The following is a 20,724-nucleotide window of genomic DNA, read 5'->3' on the forward strand; positions in this document are numbered from 1 at the left end:
GATGACGATGGTGTTGGGCGCTTTCAACAAACAAAAAAATACTGGTAGCTACAGCTAGCTAGTTAACTTCTTTGGAAATGGCAGCACATCTCAAAAAGCGAGTTTACGAGGAATTTTCCAAAGTTGTCCAGGTTGGTAGACGCATGGTTATGGAAAAAAACGAAACATTCACCTTTTAACCATCGTTGTTCTGTCTATACTAGCAAACCAGATAGCTAACGTTAGACTCAGGCTGTGTCCGAGTGTTTCGTAGCTAGCTACTGTTAACTTATTGCATCCCGCAATAACATCACATAGTTTTTGATGACATCATGCATCCTCTTTCATTAACTTTAGCTAGATATATATATTATATAGGCCTCGTAGAAAAGTTGCTAACTACGTTGGGTCACAGGGATCTGAACAAATGGCCAGTGGTAGCTAGTTAGCTAGCTGGTGTACAGCCTGAGTGCCAGTCTGTTTGTGTTATGATCATGCAAATCATGAAAAGGCCAGCAATAGAGTAGGCAAGGGCACAAACAGATCTGGGACCTGGCTAGCTTTGTCTAGAGCCTTGCTATAGTTCGATCCCTACAGCTTTAGATATGCTGTTTGGCTGTCCAGATCCGTATCATCTCATATCACAAAATGAAAAATAAAAGGTAATCCATTGTCTCTGTTGATCAACAGCTTCCCCAAGAGGAGGCTCCAGCCAAGAAGCTCCGTCTGACCAAGCCAAGTAAGTCTGCAGCGCTGCATATTGACCTGTGTAAGGCCTCCAACCCCACTGATGCCCTGCAGTACCTCCTGCACTTCGCCCGCAGCTCCGTGGAGGCAGAGAGTGTGGAGGGGGTGGTGCGCATACTGCTGGAACACTACTACAAGGTATGGTGGCCCTGGCTTTAATCCTTCCATCCTCCCATCTCTTCTTCCATCCCTCCATCTTCTCCTTCTGTCCTTTCTCTTCTCTTTCTACCTTACATCTCTCTCCTCCTGGAACACTATTACAAGGTAAAGCAGCCCTCCTCTCCCTAGCTGCTCTTAGCAATGCGGGTCTATTTACATACACTAGCCTTGCTTTCAATTGTATTGGGTTGCACGGAAAGCCAGAAGTTCAATAATATTACATTTCAACGTACTGTGCCAATGTACTCTCTGCTTACCTCATGTCAAAATAAAAGTCCTGCACATGCGCCATATGTGGACAAAAAATGAATAACTTGTGGGGGACTTTTATTTTGACATGAGGTAAGCAGAGAAGAAGTGGGTTTACAACAGACCAACGTTTGGAAAGTCTGTTTAATAACACAATCCTTTAGATATTTTGTGGCAAATTCCCCCCGTCATAATGACCAACCTTCCTGCCCACCGGCACAGTAAGTTGAAATTGAATTGTATTTAACTTCTGGCTTCCCGAGGACTGTTTTTGTGCAACCCAATACAATTGAAAGCAACGCTAGTGTATGTAAATACACCTGCGTTGCTAAGAGCAGATATCTTCTCCCCTCCTTCCATGGTGCCTCCTTTCTCCCCTCCTACTTCTTTATTTCTGCCTCTCCTTCTTCCATCCCTTCTTTCCCTCACATTGCTCTTGTGTCTTCCTGTAGAAAAGGGATAACTTGTAACTGTGTGTGTGTGTATCTATGTCTCTGTAGGAGCAGGATAACTCGGTGCGGCTGAAGATTGCCTCTCTGATCGGCCTGCTTAGTAAGACCCAGAACTTCAACCCTGAGACTATCCTAGATGACACCCTCAACACATTCAACACAGAGAGTAAGTTACACTCTGATACACACACTTAGTATCCCATATCTTCTCTGACCAATTCCATGTCTCTCTCTGTGTTTTCTTCTCCGTGTGTGTGTCCAGAGTCCCACCAGATCCTGGCTCAGCTGCTGGACACTCTGCTGGTCATCGGCACCCAGCTCCCAGAAAGCCCTACTGTTAGACACAGACTCATAGAGGTGGCCTGCAAGGTAACACACACACAGATGTGGTCTGCAAGTTTTTTCATTAATCTCTCTCATCCCTCTCTCGCTCATCCGCCTCTCTCATTGATCGCTCTCATCCCCCTCTCTCATCTTATCCCTCTAATTTCTCTCTCTCAGCACCTGTCAGATACATATTTCGGCGTGAGGAATAAATGCCTGCAACTCCTGGGTTGCCTGTGCAACGTGGACACGCCCTTAAATAAAGATGGACAGGGATTGGTTCCAGCTGTGATTGGGGGCGGTGCTCCAGGTGTGTATATTTATTTGTGTTAACTAGGGTAGTTGAGTCAACAACAATAAAAACATTTACTACATGACATGTTTATTTACTTAATTTAATTTAACCAGACTAGTCCCCTCATCACATCAATCAATCAATCAATTTTATTTTATATAGCCCTTCTTACATCAGCTAATATCTCGAAGTGCTGTACAGAAACCCAGCCTAAAACCCCAAACAGCTAGTAATGCAGGTGTAGAAGCACGGTGGCTAGGAAAAACTCCCTAGAAAGGCAAAACCTAGGAAGAAACCTAGAGAGGAACCAGGCTATGAGGGGTGGCCAGTCCTCTTCTGGCTGTGCCGGGTGGAGGTTATAACAGAACCATGCCAAGATGTTCAAAAATGTTCATAAGTGACAAGCATGGTCAAATAATAATCAGGAATAAATCTCAGTTGGCTTTTTCATAGCCGATCATTAGAGTTTAAAACAGCAGGTCTGGGACAGGTAGGGGGTTCCATAACCGCAGGCAGAACAGTTTAAACTGGAATAGCAGCAAGGCCAGGCGGACTGGGGACAGCAAGGTGTCATCATGCCCGGTAGTCCTGACGTATGGTCCTAGGGGCTCAGGTTCTCAGAGAGAAAGAGAGAACGAGAGAATTAGAGAGAGCATACTTAAATTCACACAGGACACTGGATAAGACAGGAGAAGTACTCCAGGTATAACCAACTAACCCCAGCCCCCGACACATAAACTACTGCAGCATAAATACTGGAGGCTGAGACAGGAGCGGTCCGGAGACACTGTGGCCCCATCCGAAGAAACCCCGGACAGGGCCAAACAGGAAGGATATAACCCCACCCACTCCGCCAAAGCACAGCCCCCGCACCACTAGAGGGATATCCCCAACCACCAACTTACAATCCTGAGACAAGGCCGAGTATAGCCCACAGAGGTCTCCACCACAGCACAAACCAAGGGGGGCGCCAACCCAGACAGGAAGATCACGTCAGTAACTCAACCCACTCAAGTGACGCACCCCTCCCAGGGACGGCATGAAAGAGCACCAGCAAGCCAGTGACTCAGCCCCTGCAACAGGGTTAGAGGCAGAGAACCCCAGTGGAGAGGGGAACCGGCCCCGGCAGAGACAGCAAGGGCTGTTCGTTGCTCCAGCCTTTCCGTTCACCTTCACACTCCTGGGCCAGACTACACTCAATCATATGACCTACTGAAGAGATAAGTCTTCAGTAAAGACTTAAAGGTTGAGACCGAGTCTCGTCTCTCACATGGGTAGGCAGACTGTTCCATAAAATGGAGATCTATAGGAGAAAGCCCTGCCTCCCGCTGTTTGCTTAGAAATTCTAGGGACAATTAGGAGGCCTGCGTCTTGTGACCGTGGCGTACGTATTGGTTATGTACGGCAGGACCAACTCGGAAAGATAGGTAGGAGCAAGCCCATGTAACGCTTTATAGGTTAACAGTAAAACCTTGAAATCAGCCCTTGCCTTAACAGGGAAGCCAGTGTAGGGAAGCTAGCACTGGAGTAATATGATCAAATTTCTTGGTTCTAGTCAGGATTCTAGCAGCCGTATTTAGCACTAACTGAAGTTTATTTAGTGCTTTATCCGGGTAGCCGGAAAATAGAGCATTGCAGTAGTCTAATCTAGAAGTAACAAATGCATGGATTAATTTTTCTGCATCATTTTTGACAGAAAATTTCTGATTTTTGCAATGTTACGTAGATGGAAAAAAAGCTGTCCTTGAAACAGTCTTGATATGTTCGTCAAAAGAGAGATCAGGGGTCAAGAGTAACGCCTAGGTCCTTCACAGTTTTATTTGGAGACGACTTTACAACCATCAAGATGAATTGTCAGATTTAACAGAAGATCTCTTTGTTTCTTGGGACCTAGTACAAGCATCTCTGTTTTGTCCGAGTTTAAAAGTAAAAAGTTTTCAGCCATCCACTTCCTTATGTCTGAAACACAGGCTTCTAGCGAGGGCAATTTTGGGGCTTCACCATGCTTCATTGAAATGTACAGCTGTGTGTCATCCGCATAGCAGTGAAAGTTAACATTATGTTTTCGAATAACATCCCCAAGAGGTAAAATATATAGTGAAAACAATAGTGGTCCTAAAACGGAACCTTGAGGAACACCGAAATGTACAGTTGATTTGTCGGAGGACAGACCATTCACAGAGACAAACTGATATCTTTCCGACAGGTAGGATCTAAACCAGGCCAGAACTTGTCCGTGTAGACCAATTTGGGTTTCCAGTCTCTCCAAAAGAATGTGGTGATCGATGGTGTCAAAGGCAGCACTAAGGTCTAGTAGCACGAGGACAGATGCAGAGCCTCGGTCTGACGCCATTAAAAGGTCATTTACCACCTTCACAAGTGCAGTCTCAGTGCTATGATGGGGTCTAAAACCAGACTGAAGCATTTCGTATACATTGTTTGTCTTCAGAAAGGCAGTGAGTTGCTCGCAACAGCTTTTTTCTAAAATTTTTGAGAGGAATGGAAGATTCGATATAGGCCGATAGTTTTTATATTTTCCGGGTCAAGGTTTGGCTTTTTCAAGAGAGGCTTTATCACTGCCACTTTTAGTGAGTTTGGTACACATCCGGTGGATAGAGAGCTGTTTATTATGTTCAACATAGGAGGGCCAAGCACAGGAAGCAGCTCCTTCAGTAGTTTAGTAGGAATAGGATCCAGTATGCAGCTTGAAGGTTTAGAGGCCATGATTATTTTCATCATTGTGTCAAGAGATATAGTACTAAAAACACTTAAGTGTCTCTCCCGATCCCAGGCCCTCGCAGAGATGCGCAGATCCAGGACAGCTAAGCCCTGGAGGAATACGCAGATTCAAAGAGGAGTCCGTAATTTGCTTTCTAATGGTCATGATCTTTTCCTCAAAGAAGTTCATGAATTTATCACTGCTGAAGTGAAAACCATCCTCTCTTGGGGAATGCTGCTTTTTAGTTAGCTTTTGCAACAGTATCAAAAAGAAATTTTGGATTGTTCTTATTTTCCTCGATTAATTTGGAAAAGTAGGATGATCGAGCAGCAGTGAGGGCTCTTCGGTACTGCACGTACTGTCTTTCCAAGCTAGTCGGAAGACTTCCAGTTTGGTGTGGCGCCATTTCCGTTCCAATTTCCTGGAAGCTTGCTTCAAAGCTCGGGTATTTTCTGTATACCAGGGAGCTAGTTTCTTATGACAAATGTTTTTCGTTTTTAGGGGTGCAACTGCATCTAGGGTATTGCGCAAGGTTAAATTGAGTTCCTCAGTTAAGTGGTTAACTGATTTTTGTCCTCTGACGTCCTTGGGTAGGCAGAAGGAGTCTGGAAGGGCATCAATGAATTTTTGTGTTGTCTGGAGAATTTATAGCACGACTTTTGATGCTCCTTGGTTGGGGTCTGAGCAGATTATTTGTTGCGATTGCAAACGTAATAACCATGTCCATATCTGTGAGAGATGTGTATGTGTGTGGGATGTGCAACAGCAGTGTGTTATCAGTGACTACTTTCCACCTTCCCTTCCTCCTCCTTCAAGGGGTGTCTGGCGGAGTGTGTGTGAGAGACGCGCAGAGCGTCATCAGTGACTACTTTGCCGACCAGGACCCAAGGGTGCGCACTGCGGCCATCAAAGCCATGGTATGACCTCACTTCCTCCTGTTACGTCCCAATATACATACTAGCATGCTCACTTAGAATGCATTCCCAAAACAATGCTTCAGTCTATTGAGTGGATATTGAGACCTCTCAATAGTCTGCACTGCTCTGAAAACACAGGACAGGTGAAAGTTAGCTGGATGCCTACTCCAAACATATAGGAAGCCTCTGTAAACTATTGGCATATGTCCAGAGGCTAGATAGATTATATTGACTGATTGATTATTCAATGTTCTGCTCTTCCTTTCAGCTGCAACTACATGAAAGGGGACTGAAGATTCAACAGACCATATATGACCAGGTAGAGAGTGTGTTTGTGTTTCTTTCCAAGCCTCTATCTAGGTTGCTGTGTGTGTGTGTGTGTGTGTGTGTTTCTCTCTAATTGTGTGTGTCTAGGCCTGTCGGCTGCTGTGTGATGACTATGAGCAGGTGCGTTCGGCTGCCGTTCAGATGGTGTGGGTCCTGAGTCAGATCTATCCAGAGAGGTAAAACACACACATACACACACACACATACTGGCTGTGTTCAAGAGCACTAAATCCATGATTCATTGTGGGTACATTGTGACTGACAGACTGATCTACAAACGATAATGAGTGGTTATTTATGATGCAAGTCGATTTGTAGATCAGTCAGTCAGCAATCGCTTGCAATGTCAGCTGCAATGTCAAACAAGCCCAACACTGCACACTGACTGGGGGGATGAAAACTGCTGTGTGATTGGTGAATAAAGGTGTCATCTGTCCAATCAGCATCGTGCCTATCCCGTCATCCAATGAGCAAGTCCGTCTGGTCGACGACTCGTTTGGGAAGATCAGTCACATGGTCTCTGATGGATCCTGGGTAGTCAGGGTGCAGGCCGCCAAAACACTGGTGAGTACACACACACACACACACACACAACAAATCGTTCACATCTTACTTTACTATTCAGATAGCCATGGTTCTCCTTTCCTCCTCCTCCACTCATACCTCTCTTCCTCAGGGTAATATGTTGCAGGTCAGTCCTCACTTCCTAGAGCAGACTCTGGACAAGAAGCTGATGTCAGACCTCAGGGTACGTACACTGTGTGTATGTGTGTAAAATGTATTTTCAGAGGAAGCATACAGCATTTTATTTGTAATTTATTTATAATAATGTATATTTCAAAGGAAATGTACGGCTCATAGGCAGGCCAATGAGATCTATGTAATCTAGATGTAATAAAGTAAATATGTAGTGTAATCTATACATATTGTTATCTACACTGAACAAAAATAGAAATGCAACATGTAAAGTGTTGGTCCCATGTTTCATCAGCTGAAATAAAAGATCCCCCAAAAAAAACTGTACGCACAAAAAGCTTATTTCTCTCAAATGTTTTGCACACATTTGTTTACATCCCTGTTAGTGAGCATTTCTCATTTGCCAAGATAATCCATCCACCTGACAGGTGTGGCATATCAAGAAGCTGATTAAACAACATGATCATTACATAGGTGCACCTTGTGCTGGGGACAAAAAAAGGCCACTCTAAAATGTGCAGTTTTGTCACACAACACAGTGCCACAGATCTCTCAAGTTTTGAGGGAGCGCGCAATTGGTATGTTGATTGAAGGAATGTCCACCAGAGCTGTTGCCAGAGAATTTGATGTTAATTTCTCTACCATAAGCCGACGCCAATGTCGTTTTAGAGAATTTGGCAGTACTTCCAACTGGCCTCACAACTGCAGACCACGTGTAACCACACCAGCTCAGGACCTCCACATCCGGCTTCGTCACCTGCGGGATCGTCTTGAGACCAGCCACCCGGACAGCTGATGAAACTGGGTTTGCACAACCGAAGAATTTCTGCACAAACTGTCAGAAACGGACTCAGGGAAGCTCATCTGCATGCTTGTCGTCCTCACCAGGGGCCTTGACCTGACTGCAGTTCGGCGTCGTAAGCAACTTTGGTGGGCAAATGCTCACCTTCGATGGCCACTGGCACGCTGGAGAAGTGTGCTCTTCACGGATGAATCACAGTTTTAACTGTACCGGGCAGATGGCATATGGCTTCGTGTGGGCGAGTGGTTTGCTGATGTCAACGTTATGAACAGAGAGCCCCATGGTGGAGGTGGGGTTATGGTATAGGCAGGCATAAGCTACGGACAACAAACACAATTGCATTTTATCTATGGCAATTTGAATGCTCAGAGACATCGTGATGAGATCCTGAGGCCCATTGTCGTGGCATTCATCCGCCGCCATCACCTCATGTTTCCGCATGATAATGCACGGCCCCATGTCGCAAGGATCTGTACACAATTCCTGGAAGCTGAAAATGTCCCAGTTCTTCCATGGCCTGCATACTTACCAGATATGTCACCCATTGAGTATGTTTGGGATGCTCTTGATCGACGTGTACGACAGCGTATTCCAGTTCCCGCCATATCCAGCAACTTCGCACAGCCATTGAAGAGGAGTGGGACAACATTCCACAGGCCACAATCAACAGCCTGATCAACTCTATGCAAAGGAGATATGTTGCGCCGCATGAGGCAAATGGTGGTCACACCAGATACTGACTGGTTTTCTGATCCACGCTCCTAACCTTTTTTAAAGGTATCTTTGACCAACATATGCATATCTGTATTCCCAGTCATGTGAAATCCATAGATTAGGGCCGAATTAATTTATTTCAATAGACTGATTTCCTTATATGAACTGTAACTCAGTAAAATCTTTTGAAATTGTTGCGTTTTATATTTTTGTTCAGTGTATGTTTCAGAGGAAACGTACGGCACATGAGCGGGCCAAGGAGCTCTATGTAATGTAATCTGTGTGTAGTGTAGTAGTGGTCCTCTGTAGCTCAGCTGGTAGAGCACGGCGCTTGTAATGCCAGGGTAGTGGGTTCGAACCCCGGGACCACCCATACACAAAAATGTATGCACGCATGACTAAGTCGCTTTGGATAAAAGCGTCTGCTAAATGGCATATTATATTATATTATTATAGTGTCATCAAGATGGTGGCAGGACAGTTCTGCTGAGCATGTGTGTCTCGCTGTTTGTTTGTTTGAAGTGTTACAAGTGTTTTAGCAAAACCATTCATCTTCAGATATATTTAACTTGTAACTTGTGTATTTGTATTTTTTGTTACATTTTATGTACTTGCTGCTATTTCCGTTTTGCCTTCTTGCCAGGTCGCCCCCTCAAAAGAGGTTTCTAACCTCAATGGGTCTTACCTGGTTAAATAAAGGTTAAATATTTTTTTGCATGTATTAATAATAATGTTATCTCAGAGGAAACGTACTGCTCATGAGCGGGCCAAGGAGCTCTATGCGTCTGGTGAGTTCTCCTCAGGGAGGAAATGGGCTGATGATGCTCCCAAGGAGAAGGTGGACACCTCAGCTGTCAACCTGATCGCCTCGGGGGCCTGCGGAGCCTTCGTACATGGACTGGAGGACGAGATGTACGGTAAGTGTGGTTGTGTTTGGGTAAGTGTGGTGGTGTTTGGGGGGTGTCTCTGTGTGTGTATTATGTTTTCTTTGTTTCTGTAAAGGCTGTGGAGGCTCAGAGAGAGAGTGTGTGTTTGTTTGTGTGCGCGTGGGTTTTGTGTGTGCAAATTATAATGTGACACTGTGTGTTTTATCTGTAGAGGTGCGTATTGCTGCTGTGGATGCACTCTCTGCTCTTGCCCAATCATCTGCCAGCTTTGCTGAGAAGTGCCTGGACTTCCTGGTTGACATGTTTAATGATGAGATTGAGGAAGTCAGGCTGCAGTCCATCCACGTCCTGAGACAAATCTCTATTAACATCACCCTGAGAGAAGACCAGCTGGATACTGTACTGGCTGTTCTAGAGGTAACACACACACCAACACATATATGGAGACACGTACACATGCACGCGCCAACACACACCATGCACACACACACACACACACTTTTCACACTTACAAGGTGAAAGAAGAACATTTCTAAATGTTAAAAATAATCAACTGAAATGTGTAACCTGTGTAGGACTCGTCTCGTGACATCAGAGAGGCGCTACATGAGTTGCTGTGTTTCACCAATGTGTCGACTAAAGAGTGTATCCAACTGGCCCTGCTGGAGCTGCTGAAGAACCTCACCAAGTACCCCACCGACCGCAACTCTGTCTGGAAGTAAGCCTGTGTGTGTGTGTGTGTGTCACTTTGCAAGTGATTCAATAAAAATGTCTTTTAAAACTCAACATGCTCTCTCTTTCTGTCTCTGTCTCTTCATCTCTCCCTCTCTCTCTCACTCTCCCTCTCATTCTCTCTCTAGGTGTCTAAAGTTTCTAGGTTGTCGTCATCCTACCCTGGTGTTACCGCTGGTTCCAGAGCTGCTCAGTACTCACCCCTACTTCCACACCCCTGAACCAGACATGGACGACCCTGCCTGTATCCTACACACACGCACACACACACACACCCCTATACCTACCTCTGTGTTGTGTGTTCCTGACCTAGCGTAACAGATATTGCAGTGTTGGTGCTGGTGTTCAACGCAGCTCAGTCTTGTCCCACCATGACAGCTCTGTTCTCAGACCACACCTTTAGACACTACACCTACCTACGGGACAGCCTCTCTCACCTAGTACCTCCTCTCAGGGTAAGACACACACACACCCCTTTCAGACACTAGACCCATCAATCTATGTCAAGACCCACTGTGTTATAATTAAGCAATAAGGCCCGAGGGGGCGGTTTTTATGCACAACGCAATGTGGAGTGCCTGGATACAGCCCTTCCCCGTGGTATATTGGCCATATACCACAAACCCCTGAAGTGCCTTATTGCTATTATAAGCTGGTTACCAACGTAATTAGAGCAGTACAAATATATGTTTTGTCTTACCCGTGGTATGCGGTCTGATATAACACGGCTGTCAGCCAATCAGCATTCAGGGCTCGAACCACCCAGTTTATAATCTGTGTTATGATGCTGTGTATGTGTGTAGTTACCAGGGAGGAAGCAGGCCCCAGGTGTGAGTGGTATAGAAGGTTCCGGCAGTGTGGAGTCTGCTCAGCTGTTCCTCCAACAGAGTCTGAGCAGAATTAGCACCATACACAACCTACAGGACCCCGGGGCTCAGGACCTGCTCAACTTTACTATCAGGTACACACACACACATCCACACACACATACTATCAAAACATTGAAAACAATTTTATGAAGCGAATATTTTGTGTGGTGTGTGTATCCTCTCAGAGACCTACAGAGACTGGGGGAGCTACAGACAGAGCTGGCAGGGGCTGCTGACTTCTCTGCCACCTACCTCCGATGCCAGCTACTGCTCACCAAGGTGTGTGTCTGGATTTGGATAGACCGGTGTCTGTCTGCATTACATTTGACCAGAATGCCCAAATCGTATAGCCTTTCCTCATCTCCTTGTCTCCTCTCCTTGTGTCCTTCCACAGGCCTTGCAGGAGAAGTTATGGACCATGGCCGTCCCCCTCTGCCTTAAAGACAACGCCATGGCAACTGCTGCTGCCAAACAGGTACACACACACGAACGAATGTGCTTTTTTAAAAGTATTTTTCACTTTATTTAGACGGATTTGAAATGGGGGGGATACAGGTAGATGGTAGATATGGGTTGAAGGGGGGATTGAACCCTGGTCTCCGGTGGGAAGAGGAGCATAGACACTGAGTGTACAAAACATTAGGAACATCTTCCTAATATTGAGTTGCATGCCCTCAAAACAGCCTCAATTTGTTGGGGCATGGACTCTACAAGGTGTTGAAAGTATTCCACAGGGATGCTTGCCCATGTTGACTCCAATGCTTCCCACAGTTGGCTGGATGTCCTTTTGGGTGGTGAACCATTCTTGATACACACAGGAAACTGATGAGTGTGAAAAACTCAGCAGCGTTGCAGTTCTTGACACAAACCGGTGAACCTGGCATCTACTACCATACACGTTCAAAGGCACTTAAATTTTTTGTTTTGCCCATTCACCCTCTGAATGGTACACATACACAATCCATCTCTCAATTTTCTCAAGGCTTAAAAATCCTTCTTTAACCTTTCTCCTCCCCTTCATCTACACTGATTTGAAGTGGATTTAACAAGTTACATCAATAAGGGTCACCTGGTCAGTCTATGTCATGGAAAGAGCAATGTTTTGTAATCTCAGTGTATATGTGTCTGGGTAGCCATTTGATTAGATGTTCAGGGGTCTTACGGCTTGGGGGTAGAAGCTGTTTAGAAGCCTCTTGGACCTAGACTTGGCGCTCAGGTACCGCTTGCCGTGCGGAAGCAGAGAGAACAGTCTATGACTAGGTTTTTTTAAATTTATTTAACCTTTATTTAACTAGGCAAGTCAGTTAAGAACAAATTCTTATTTACAATGACGGCCTACACCGGCCAAACCCGGACGACGCTGGGCCAATTGTGCGCCGCCCTATAGGACTCCCAATCACGGCCGGTTGTGATTCAGCCTGGAATCGAACCAGGGGGTCTGTAGTGACGCCTCAAACACTGAGATGCAGTGCCTTAAACCGCTGCGCCACTCGGGAGTCTTTGACAATTTTTAGGGCCTTCCACTGCCTGGTATAGAGGTCCTGGAGGGCAGGAAGCTTGGCCCCAGTGATGTACTGGGCCGTACGCGCTACCCTCTGTAGTGCCTTGCGGTAGGAGGCCTTGCAGTTGCCATACCAGGCAGTGATGCAACCAGTCAGGATGCTCTCGAGGGTGCAGCTGCCATACCAGCCAGTGGTGTTACCTCTAGACAGTAATGTGATGTGCAGAGCTGTGTGTATGTAATGTTTTGTGTGTTTGTAGATGCTGGAGGAGACATATAAACTGGAGTTCCTATATAGTGGTCTGGAGAACAGACAGGTGGCCACCATACACCATGTCAGACTACAGGCTAAGGCCTTACAGCTAGTCCTGACTGCCCGCACCAGGCGAGGGTTAGTACACACACAAACCCCCTCCCCCCCCACACACACACACACACACACACACCTGTCCATGACTATAACTGTCAAGCAACTCAACCCCTCTCATCTCTCTGCAGAGTTGAACCTCTCATCAGTGTCTGTGAGAAATTCCTTCAGGAGGTGGAATCCTTTCAGAGGTATATTGTCTTTATTTTTGCAACTATCATTTAATCTACCTATCATTTCATCTGTTTTATTTAATCAACTTTTGATATCGTTGAAAACCAAAAATACAGAATATTTGTCCTATAAAAGACAAACAGAAACTGATACATTTGTAATGAATTGGGGAACTGAATTGTTGTTTTTAGTTTATCGCCACAAGGTGGCAACATTGACCTTGCAGAAAGCACACCCTTTTCTTTTGGGATTCTGATTAATCCTGACCTCTATGCCTCCAGGCTGTTTGTGGTGGAGCTGCCCCATCTCCAGGAAAGTTTTGTGGGGAAGCTGTTGGACGTGAGTCCTAGGCTATCGGCCTGCAAGCCTGGAGAATTAGTCAAGATTCTTCAGACCACATTGAGACAGAGTGGCTTCTTAAACCTTCAATTACCTAAGCAGGTACACAGAGACACAGAAACACACACACACACACACACACACAGGTATTTGACCCAGGTGTGGTTTGTATTGACTGCCAGGTCCAGCGTGCGTCGGCGACCATCATCGAACCGACAGGAGAGTCTGACAACCCGCTGCGTTTCACCTCTGGCCTGGTGGTGGCGCTAGACATCGACGCTACGCTGGAGCACGTACAAGACCCCCACAACACTGTCAAAGTACAGGTACACAGCCTGTTATATAAAGTCTCTGGTACACACACCCCTTAGCTGCGTTATGATTCTCCAACCATCTCCCAAAGCGTGCACTCGTACACTCACCCTCATGGATTTAAAAGGAATAACCTGGAATATAGTGGAAACTCCCTCCAGCCATGCTTACACCTATCCAATGTAAATGTATAAGGTGGATACACCTGCACATTTCTGGGTGAAGGGTAGAGAATCGGAATGCAGCCTTTGTCCAGGACCCTAGCGGTATGTATATAAGCTGTGCCCTCTCTCCTGTTGTTGTATGAAGTGTTGGTACCAGCTGTAATAGTTCGCTTTGTCTTTTAACACTCTCCAGGTGCTGTATCCAGACGGCCAGTCTCATGTGATTCAGCCTAAACCTGGAGACTTCAGGAGTCCTGGACCACACCGCCACCGCCTCATCACACAGGTCTACTTGTCTCACTCTGCATGGACTGGTGAGGACACACACACTACCTGTCTCACAGCACATGGACTAGTGGGGGCACACCCACACACATTCTACCTGTCTCACTCCGCATGGACCGGTGAGGACACAAGCTCACCCCCGGCCCCTTTCTCTCTGTCTCTCTCTCTCAGAGGCGTGTCAGATCGAGGTGAGGCTGCTGCTGGCCTACAGCTCATCTCGTCTCTGTAAGGCGACGTGGAGCGACAGCAGCACTGAAAGCCTCCAGCCAGCAGAGGGTGCCACTGAGGGAACGATTCCCTTCGGCAAACCTGTCAAGGTCTTCATCATGCCCAAACCTGCCCGCCGCTGACACCAAACACACCTCTTTAAACATCCATCTCTCTTTCTCTCTCCTCTTCCTCTAGTATTTTCTATCTTGTCTGTTGTCCTCTCCCACCTGACCTGCTAGTCCTCAGCCATTGGAGCAGACCTCAAAGCTGGCCGTTCCTTACTGCGTTAATTTTTACTAAACAATATGTTTATATTGTTAGTGTGTGACTCTGCCACTCCTGGCTGACTGCTCAACTAGAATGAGGATGTGTCCCAAATAGCACCATATTCCCTATATAGTGCACTACCTTTGACCACTGTAAAGAAAATAGGGTGCCATTTGGGATTCAGTCTGAGACTAAGCCAGAGTTTCACTGAGGTCACCTGTCTGATCTGTGTGTTGCTATTCCTAGTTGCTATAGTTAAGGGCAAAAAAATATTTTTGAATGACAATAAATGAAACCAGATGACAAAAACAAGCCTTTATTCACAACAAGTCATTTCAGCTCTGTTCATTAAGGTGTTCTGAATGTTTCACCTCGCTAAATGCACCCCAGGGTTGTGTTCATCAGGCACCAAACAGAAGAAAACAGGGAGGGACTACATGGACTTGTCTAATAAGAAACGGCCATTGTCATTTTCCATTGCAAAATGTTTTGCTACGGTGTGCTTTAATGAATATGACCCTGTTGAATCGCACCAGGCTTTCAGACTTCTCCTACTGGCCACCTCTGTGGTGTGATGTCATCAGCAGGTAGAGTGGAAGACGCCACCCACCTTGGCTCCCTGGCCAACCAGGTTGTTGTATTCTGTGACGGCCTTCTCTGTCTGCAGCACTCTCAGCTCCACTCCTCTCTGTCTCATGAAGTCCACAGTTAAGGACGGGACCTTTAGAGAGAGAGCGGCATTCAACATTGCAGCTAACTTTAAAGGAAAATTCCACCCAAAAACTATATTTTTGCTTGTCAGCAATCAAGTTTTCAAGATATGTAACTTTCAAAATACAGAAATCATCCCGTATGATGCAATTTGCATCATATGATTCTGGGTTTTGCATCATATGATGCAAATTGCATCATACTGGGATGATTTCTGTATTTTGAAAGTTACATATCTTGAAAACCTGATTGCTGACAAGCAAAAATATAGTTTTTGGGTGGAGTTTTCCTTTAAAGGCGAGTCGAGACTGACTGATCTACAAATCACCTTGCATCATAACTACTCAATATTATTTGTCGATCAGTCATTCACAATTTACCCATGGTACATCACAGTTTTGATGCTCTCAAACGCGGACAGAGAGAGAAATCAGGGGAATTGTGTAGTGGCTAGGGAAAGTGTAGGGTAAATCTGTAGGAGCTGGTGAAAGTATGTTCGTAGGGGCTAGGGAATGTGAAGGGTAGGGTAAACCAAGAGGAAGCAAGAGGTTTTACTCCGCCCAAAATCTGGCCATGAAAATAAGCTCACGAAGTGAGGAATGTTTGTATGGAGGTCAATGAGTGTCGAATTTGGTCAACAAAAAATGTAATTACATTTACGTCATTTAGCAGACGCTCTTATCCAGAGCGACTTACAAATTGGTGCATTCACCTTATAGCCAGTGGGATAACCACTTTACAATATGTAATTGTTCTTATTTGATTGAAATGAAGTTTTGTAATGGTTAGGTTGTTACGAATGCAGTGATATAAGTGGACGCCCGTGGCATTTCGGCAATTTACCCCAAAACAACTTTATATCGGCGTTGTGCCGGTTGTCGTAGAGATAGATAGAGGACTCATCATGGATATAATCCGTTTTAGCATGGACATTGCCATTGAAGGCTTCCAACATTTTAAAGTAGTCAACTGGGTGGAGATTCCTATGAGTTGGAAAAAATCAGCCAATTAAGAAAAATTAAATAGCCTCAATGGCATTGCCTATTGCTGTCACAGACTATAATTGCACAGATACAAAGATGAGTCCTCTATATATCTCTATGGCCTATTGTTCACACGCGTATCTGCCCTCATTGGCTAGAATAGTCCCACCTGATCTCACCTCCTCCCGCCTGCCTTCCATCTTTACGGACATTTATTTCCATTGTTAGAGTGGTCACTAATATCTTGTCAATATAATAAACAATCTTTTGGGTAAATGTGTATGGCTGGGGAAAGTGCAGTGGAGTAAAGTACTTAAGTAAAAATACTTAAGTAGTTTTTTGGGGTATCTGTACTTTACTATTTATATTTTTGACAACTTTTACTTTTACTCCACTACATTCCTAAAGAAAATAATATACTTTTTACGCCATACATTTTCCCTGACACCTGAAAGTACTTGTTACATTTAGAATGCTCAAGCAGGACAGAATTATGGCACCTATCAATATAACTCTTGGTCATCCCTACTGCCTCTGATCTGGCGGACTCATGAAACACAAATACCGTGTATGTAAATTATGTCTGACTGTTGGAGTGTGCCCCTGTCTGTCCTTAATTAAAAATAATATGAAAATCGTGCCGTCTGGTTTGCTTAATATAAGGAATTTGATGTATAGCTTTTACTTTGTACTTTTACTCAAGTATGACAATTGAGTACTTTTTCTACCACTGTACTTAAGTACATTGTTATTCAAGTAGTATTTTACTGGGTAACTTTTACTTTAGTCATTTCCTGTTAAGGTATCTTTACTTTTACTCAAGTATAACAATTGAGTACTTTTTCCACCACTGGGAAACGTGTAGGGTAAATGTGTAGGTCTAGGGAAAGTGTCATGTAAACGTGTAGGGAGTAGGGGAGTGTGTGTGTATATGGGGCATACCTGCAGCGCCTCACTCATGCCCCGCCCGATGACCAGAATCTCCACCCCCTTCTGAAGCACCTCCTCCAGATCTGCAGGCTGCACTCCAGGGTGATGCTACACACATAGTGAGTGACATCATTATCGTCATATAAGTGGACATTTGAGACGCAACCCATGTCCTATTCGTCCTATTATCATCATAACTTACGTCCGTCCCAGTCTCTCTCCAGTCCCAGGCGCGGCTGCCCCCGGGCCACACCTTACAGTCCTTATAGGCAGAGGAGCAGCCCTTCACCTTCATGTGTCCCCAGGACAGGGAAGCGATCTCTGGCGACGACATAGGACAGGTCTTGTGTCTCAGCTGCTGCAGGCATATTTGGAAACAAACGCAGCTTTTTCAATTTAAAAAGTGGGCTAGCAAACCGGAGGGTTGCCGGTTTTGAATCCCAACTGAGAAAAATCTGCTGGGGAATAAGCCAGTATCCTTGAGCAACCCCTTAAATGGCTCCTCAGGGGCTGCCCTGCTCAAACCTCTCCAATCTGTGTGTCTTTCAGATGGGTTGTCAACTTCAGACCAATGCGCCAAGGAATATGGGTATATAAAGTATTCTTCTAAAACATAAGCATATCTAGAGAGAAACATTCCTAAAGTTGAATCCCTATGAACTATTATTAGATCGTATTTCTAATAATAGTGTTGTAAACAAACACTGGGGAACTGTAGCAAGTGCACGCAAACACGTTTTGAAACCGAACGATCATTCATGAACATGAACTGAAACTGAATAGACGAAAGTGTCGCTTAAATGTCACTTTGCTATTATTTACTACTGACTTATGTCCGTCAGTCGTGAGTGGTACTTTTCCTTACCAGTTCGTTCGCAGGCAGCCTGACTGCTACTTTCGTGAAGGGGTGTGTTCCGGATTGTTACGTCAAGTAGCTGATACTGTAGCGTTGTGGAACGTTGCAGATAGAAATGCCATGACTAGAGCTGATGTGATTGCTTATTCTACATACCAGAGAAGTATATTTGTTCTACATCATACATGTCTATCTGAACGTTGGCCAACGTTGTCGCCTGCTGAACGTGGCCATGATAAAATGTGGACTGGCTAATGGTTAATTGTATTAACTGAACGTTTGAAGCAAGAGCTGTTTGTCCCACGGAGTTCATCTAATAACCATTTACTTTATTTATAAACCTTTTTTCTACATGTACTTTTAAGTTGTGTGTGTGTGAGTCCCTCCCGTTCTCCAAAAGGCTATTATACTGCCTTTAGGTTCCCATTCCTCCTGTTATGTCATTGTCAGCCAATGTGTAAACTGTCCAAAGGGGAACAATGATGCTGCAAATGTATTTGATAATAACAAATATTTTATTCTGTTTATCCACGTAAACATATGCATCACAAGCCAGCTTCCGGGCCCATGAAGCTTATTTCTAGACTTCTCCATTCTGCATGCCCCACATGTAAAAATAACAGTTCTGGGTCTTTCTACAAATAATGGGGCCAATGTGTGACATTGGAATCCTAATTTAAAAATGGCTTGCAACTAAAATAAAAAATGATTTTCATGCAGTTACAGGTGTATTTAGAGTAAGAAAAGTGAATCTATGCAAATTGGCCCATGACTCCACCTATACAACAATGGCCTAGGACTATACATTTACATTTGAGTCATTTAGCAGATGCTCTTATCCAGAGCGACTTACAGTTAGTGAGTGCATACATTTTCATACTATACATCCTTTAAGCAGGGTAAATAAAGACACGGGCAAATCAAATTCAAGGACTCGATCTCACCATCGCTGTTTTTATAAAGAGAAAGTAGGCTACTTCAAGCCCCTTGTATTGTTTAAAATTGCAGGTGTAACATGGTAAACAAAATGTATTTGTCATGTTATTTCATTACCAGATCATATTACATAGCTCATTATTATCCATGACTTATCAACAGCTGTAAAAAGTTGTCCAGTGTAGGAAATCCTCAGTGGTACTCTAGTTTATAGAAAGACCCTTCTGCATACAGTATGCCGCCACCACACACACCTTGGGCAGTATGGCTTTCAATATAGGAAGATACCCAGAAATGGCTTGTCCGATTCAAATTCCCTGATCACATCAAAGCATTGTTGGCTAGTACCACTGGCGTTAGTTACAGTTTTTTTCACTTGCTAACATGCATTGGTCAAAACTGAAGTCACATTGTCAAAACTCTTCACAGTCAGTGAAACAGAAATGTATGTGGACCAAACTGTGAATCATTTTCCATTACTTTCACACAAAATGCATTCAATGACCACATTCTCCGAAATCCATGAACTCTTTCTCATTCATACTCCACCACCTGCAAAACTATATATTTGCAGCACCTTTTCAAATGCTAACACTGTTTCCAAAACTGTTAAAAACACATTCAAAACAGAATGATGGCAAATGTCGTGCATTTCTGCAGTAATCAGATTGAAACATAGAACATCTCAGCAGAATATTTAATCATTCCAAACACAGCTGATTGCAATTTCAGCTGAAAACCTGCCCAAGCGTCCTGTTTTTAGTCTTGTTACCAAACAGACAAAAGAGGACGGCTTCGGAATGATTTAGTTTGGAACATGGATCAAGGAAGACAGGTTGGTGGGGAAAGAAGAGTGGCAGGGAGAGGGAGAATGCATGGAGGACAAAGGAGAGGAAGACCAAGAGCGGTGGTCTCTGATGAGATAAGGGCCACAATTATTGACCATGTTGTAAACCATGGTCTCTCTTTGAGAGAGGCCGGTTTAAGGGTGCAACCAAATCTGCAGCGTTCAACAGTTGCATCAACAGTACGAATTTTCCGGCAAAACAACAGGTGAGATGTGCATCCTTCAATGATAAATGAACTACATATTACAGTACAATACAGTATCTTCACATTTTTACATGTACTGACATTTTGAAATATATTGATTGTTTTGTGTTTTTCAGTAGGATCCAAAGGTTGGCTCCCACAGGAGGGAGAGCCAGAATATTATCAGATGCGCAGGAAATTGCCATCGTTGACATGGTAATTGGCAACAATGCAATAAAACTGCAGGAAATTCGGGACAGAGTGCTGGCAGACAATATTACTTTTGGGAATGTGAATATGGTCAGCACAACGACAATTGCCAGAGTCCTAGAGAAACATAAACTAAGGATGAAGCAGTTGTACACTGTACCCTTTGAGAGAAACGGTGAATACACAGTTATGCATAATGTAAAGTACTGTAAAACTGTGGATTTACTGTATTTTAGAGAGTAATGGAGATGGAAGCCAGGCAAACTGCACATACATTCATCTTTGTGGATGAAGCTGGATTCAACCTGGCAAAAACATGTCGCAGGGGAAGAAATGTGATTGGACAGAGAGCAACCGTGGATGTCCCAGGCCAGAGAGGAGCTAATATCACAATATGTGCAGCACTGTCCAATTATAGTTTGCTGTTACACAAACCACTCATTGGCCCCTACAATACAGAGAGGTTCATTTATTTTCTGAATAACCTGCATAATCGACTTGTGCCAGCAGAGAGGAGGCAAGAAACTCCCCTACCTTCGTTGTTGTGTGGGATAATGTGGCATTCCACCACTCTGCTGC

General features: G+C 44.5%; 2 protein-coding genes across 3 annotated transcripts; one reads left to right on the top strand and one right to left on the bottom strand.

Moving 5' to 3' along the window:
- The first annotated feature begins 2 nt into the window (after nt 1-2).
- On the top strand, nt 3-14,799 carry ints4 (integrator complex subunit 4). Of its 2 annotated transcripts, none has more exons than XM_041878211.2 (24): nt 3-131; nt 670-864; nt 1,635-1,752; nt 1,849-1,955; nt 2,088-2,220; nt 5,741-5,841; nt 6,110-6,160; nt 6,256-6,344; nt 6,612-6,732; nt 6,845-6,916; nt 9,123-9,297; nt 9,479-9,684; nt 9,843-9,985; nt 10,128-10,243; nt 10,321-10,454; nt 10,803-10,960; nt 11,054-11,147; nt 11,263-11,343; nt 12,630-12,760; nt 12,868-12,927; nt 13,192-13,351; nt 13,432-13,575; nt 13,919-14,039; nt 14,182-14,799. In XM_041878211.2, exons 1-24 carry the CDS (start codon nt 78-80, stop codon nt 14,358-14,360), a joined length of 2,943 nt encoding a protein of 980 aa, XP_041734145.2. In that variant the 5' UTR covers nt 3-77; the 3' UTR covers nt 14,361-14,799. The 2 variants fall into 2 exon arrangements, with proteins under 2 accessions (XP_041734145.2, XP_045076760.1); XM_045220825.1 differs by having other exon boundaries at nt 6,289-6,344.
- On the bottom strand, nt 14,788-18,063 carry aamdc (adipogenesis associated, Mth938 domain containing). Its single transcript, XM_041878214.2, has 4 exons — nt 17,977-18,063; nt 17,314-17,469; nt 17,124-17,219; nt 14,788-15,208 (listed from the first exon to the last, which is right to left on the bottom strand). The coding sequence occupies exons 2-4, from the start codon at nt 17,443-17,445 to the stop codon at nt 15,068-15,070; spliced, it is 369 nt and encodes a 122-aa protein (XP_041734148.2). The 5' UTR covers nt 17,446-17,469; nt 17,977-18,063; the 3' UTR covers nt 14,788-15,067.
- Nucleotides 18,064-20,724: the final 2,661 nt, after the last annotated feature.

The sequence above is a fragment of the Coregonus clupeaformis genome, chromosome 6 (assembly GCF_020615455.1).
Source record: "Coregonus clupeaformis isolate EN_2021a chromosome 6, ASM2061545v1, whole genome shotgun sequence".
In the NCBI taxonomy this organism is placed as follows: domain Eukaryota; kingdom Metazoa; phylum Chordata; class Actinopteri; order Salmoniformes; family Salmonidae; genus Coregonus; species Coregonus clupeaformis.

What these genes read in the sequence shown, in the direction of transcription:
- ints4 (XM_041878211.2), top strand. Translation starts at nt 78, where the DNA reads ATGGCAGCACATCTCAAAAAGCGAGTTTACGAGGAATTTTCCAAAGTT. An exon ending in TCATAGAGGTGGCCTGCAAG is followed by an intron (nt 1,956 to 2,087) that starts GTAACACACACA and finishes TCTCTCTCTCAG; the next exon opens with CACCTGTCAGATACATATTT. An exon ending in CTGTACTGGCTGTTCTAGAG is followed by an intron (nt 9,685 to 9,842) that starts GTAACACACACA and finishes TAACCTGTGTAG; the next exon opens with GACTCGTCTCGTGACATCAG.
- aamdc (XM_041878214.2), bottom strand. Translation starts at nt 17,445, where the DNA reads ATGTCGTCGCCAGAGATCGCTTCCCTGTCCTGGGGACACATGAAGGTG. An exon ending in GGAGAGAGACTGGGACGGAC is followed by an intron (nt 17,220 to 17,313) that starts GTAAGTTATGAT and finishes CTATGTGTGTAG; the next exon opens with CATCACCCTGGAGTGCAGCC. An exon ending in GCATGAGTGAGGCGCTGCAG is followed by an intron (nt 15,209 to 17,123) that starts GTATGCCCCATA and finishes CTCTCTCTAAAG; the next exon opens with GTCCCGTCCTTAACTGTGGA.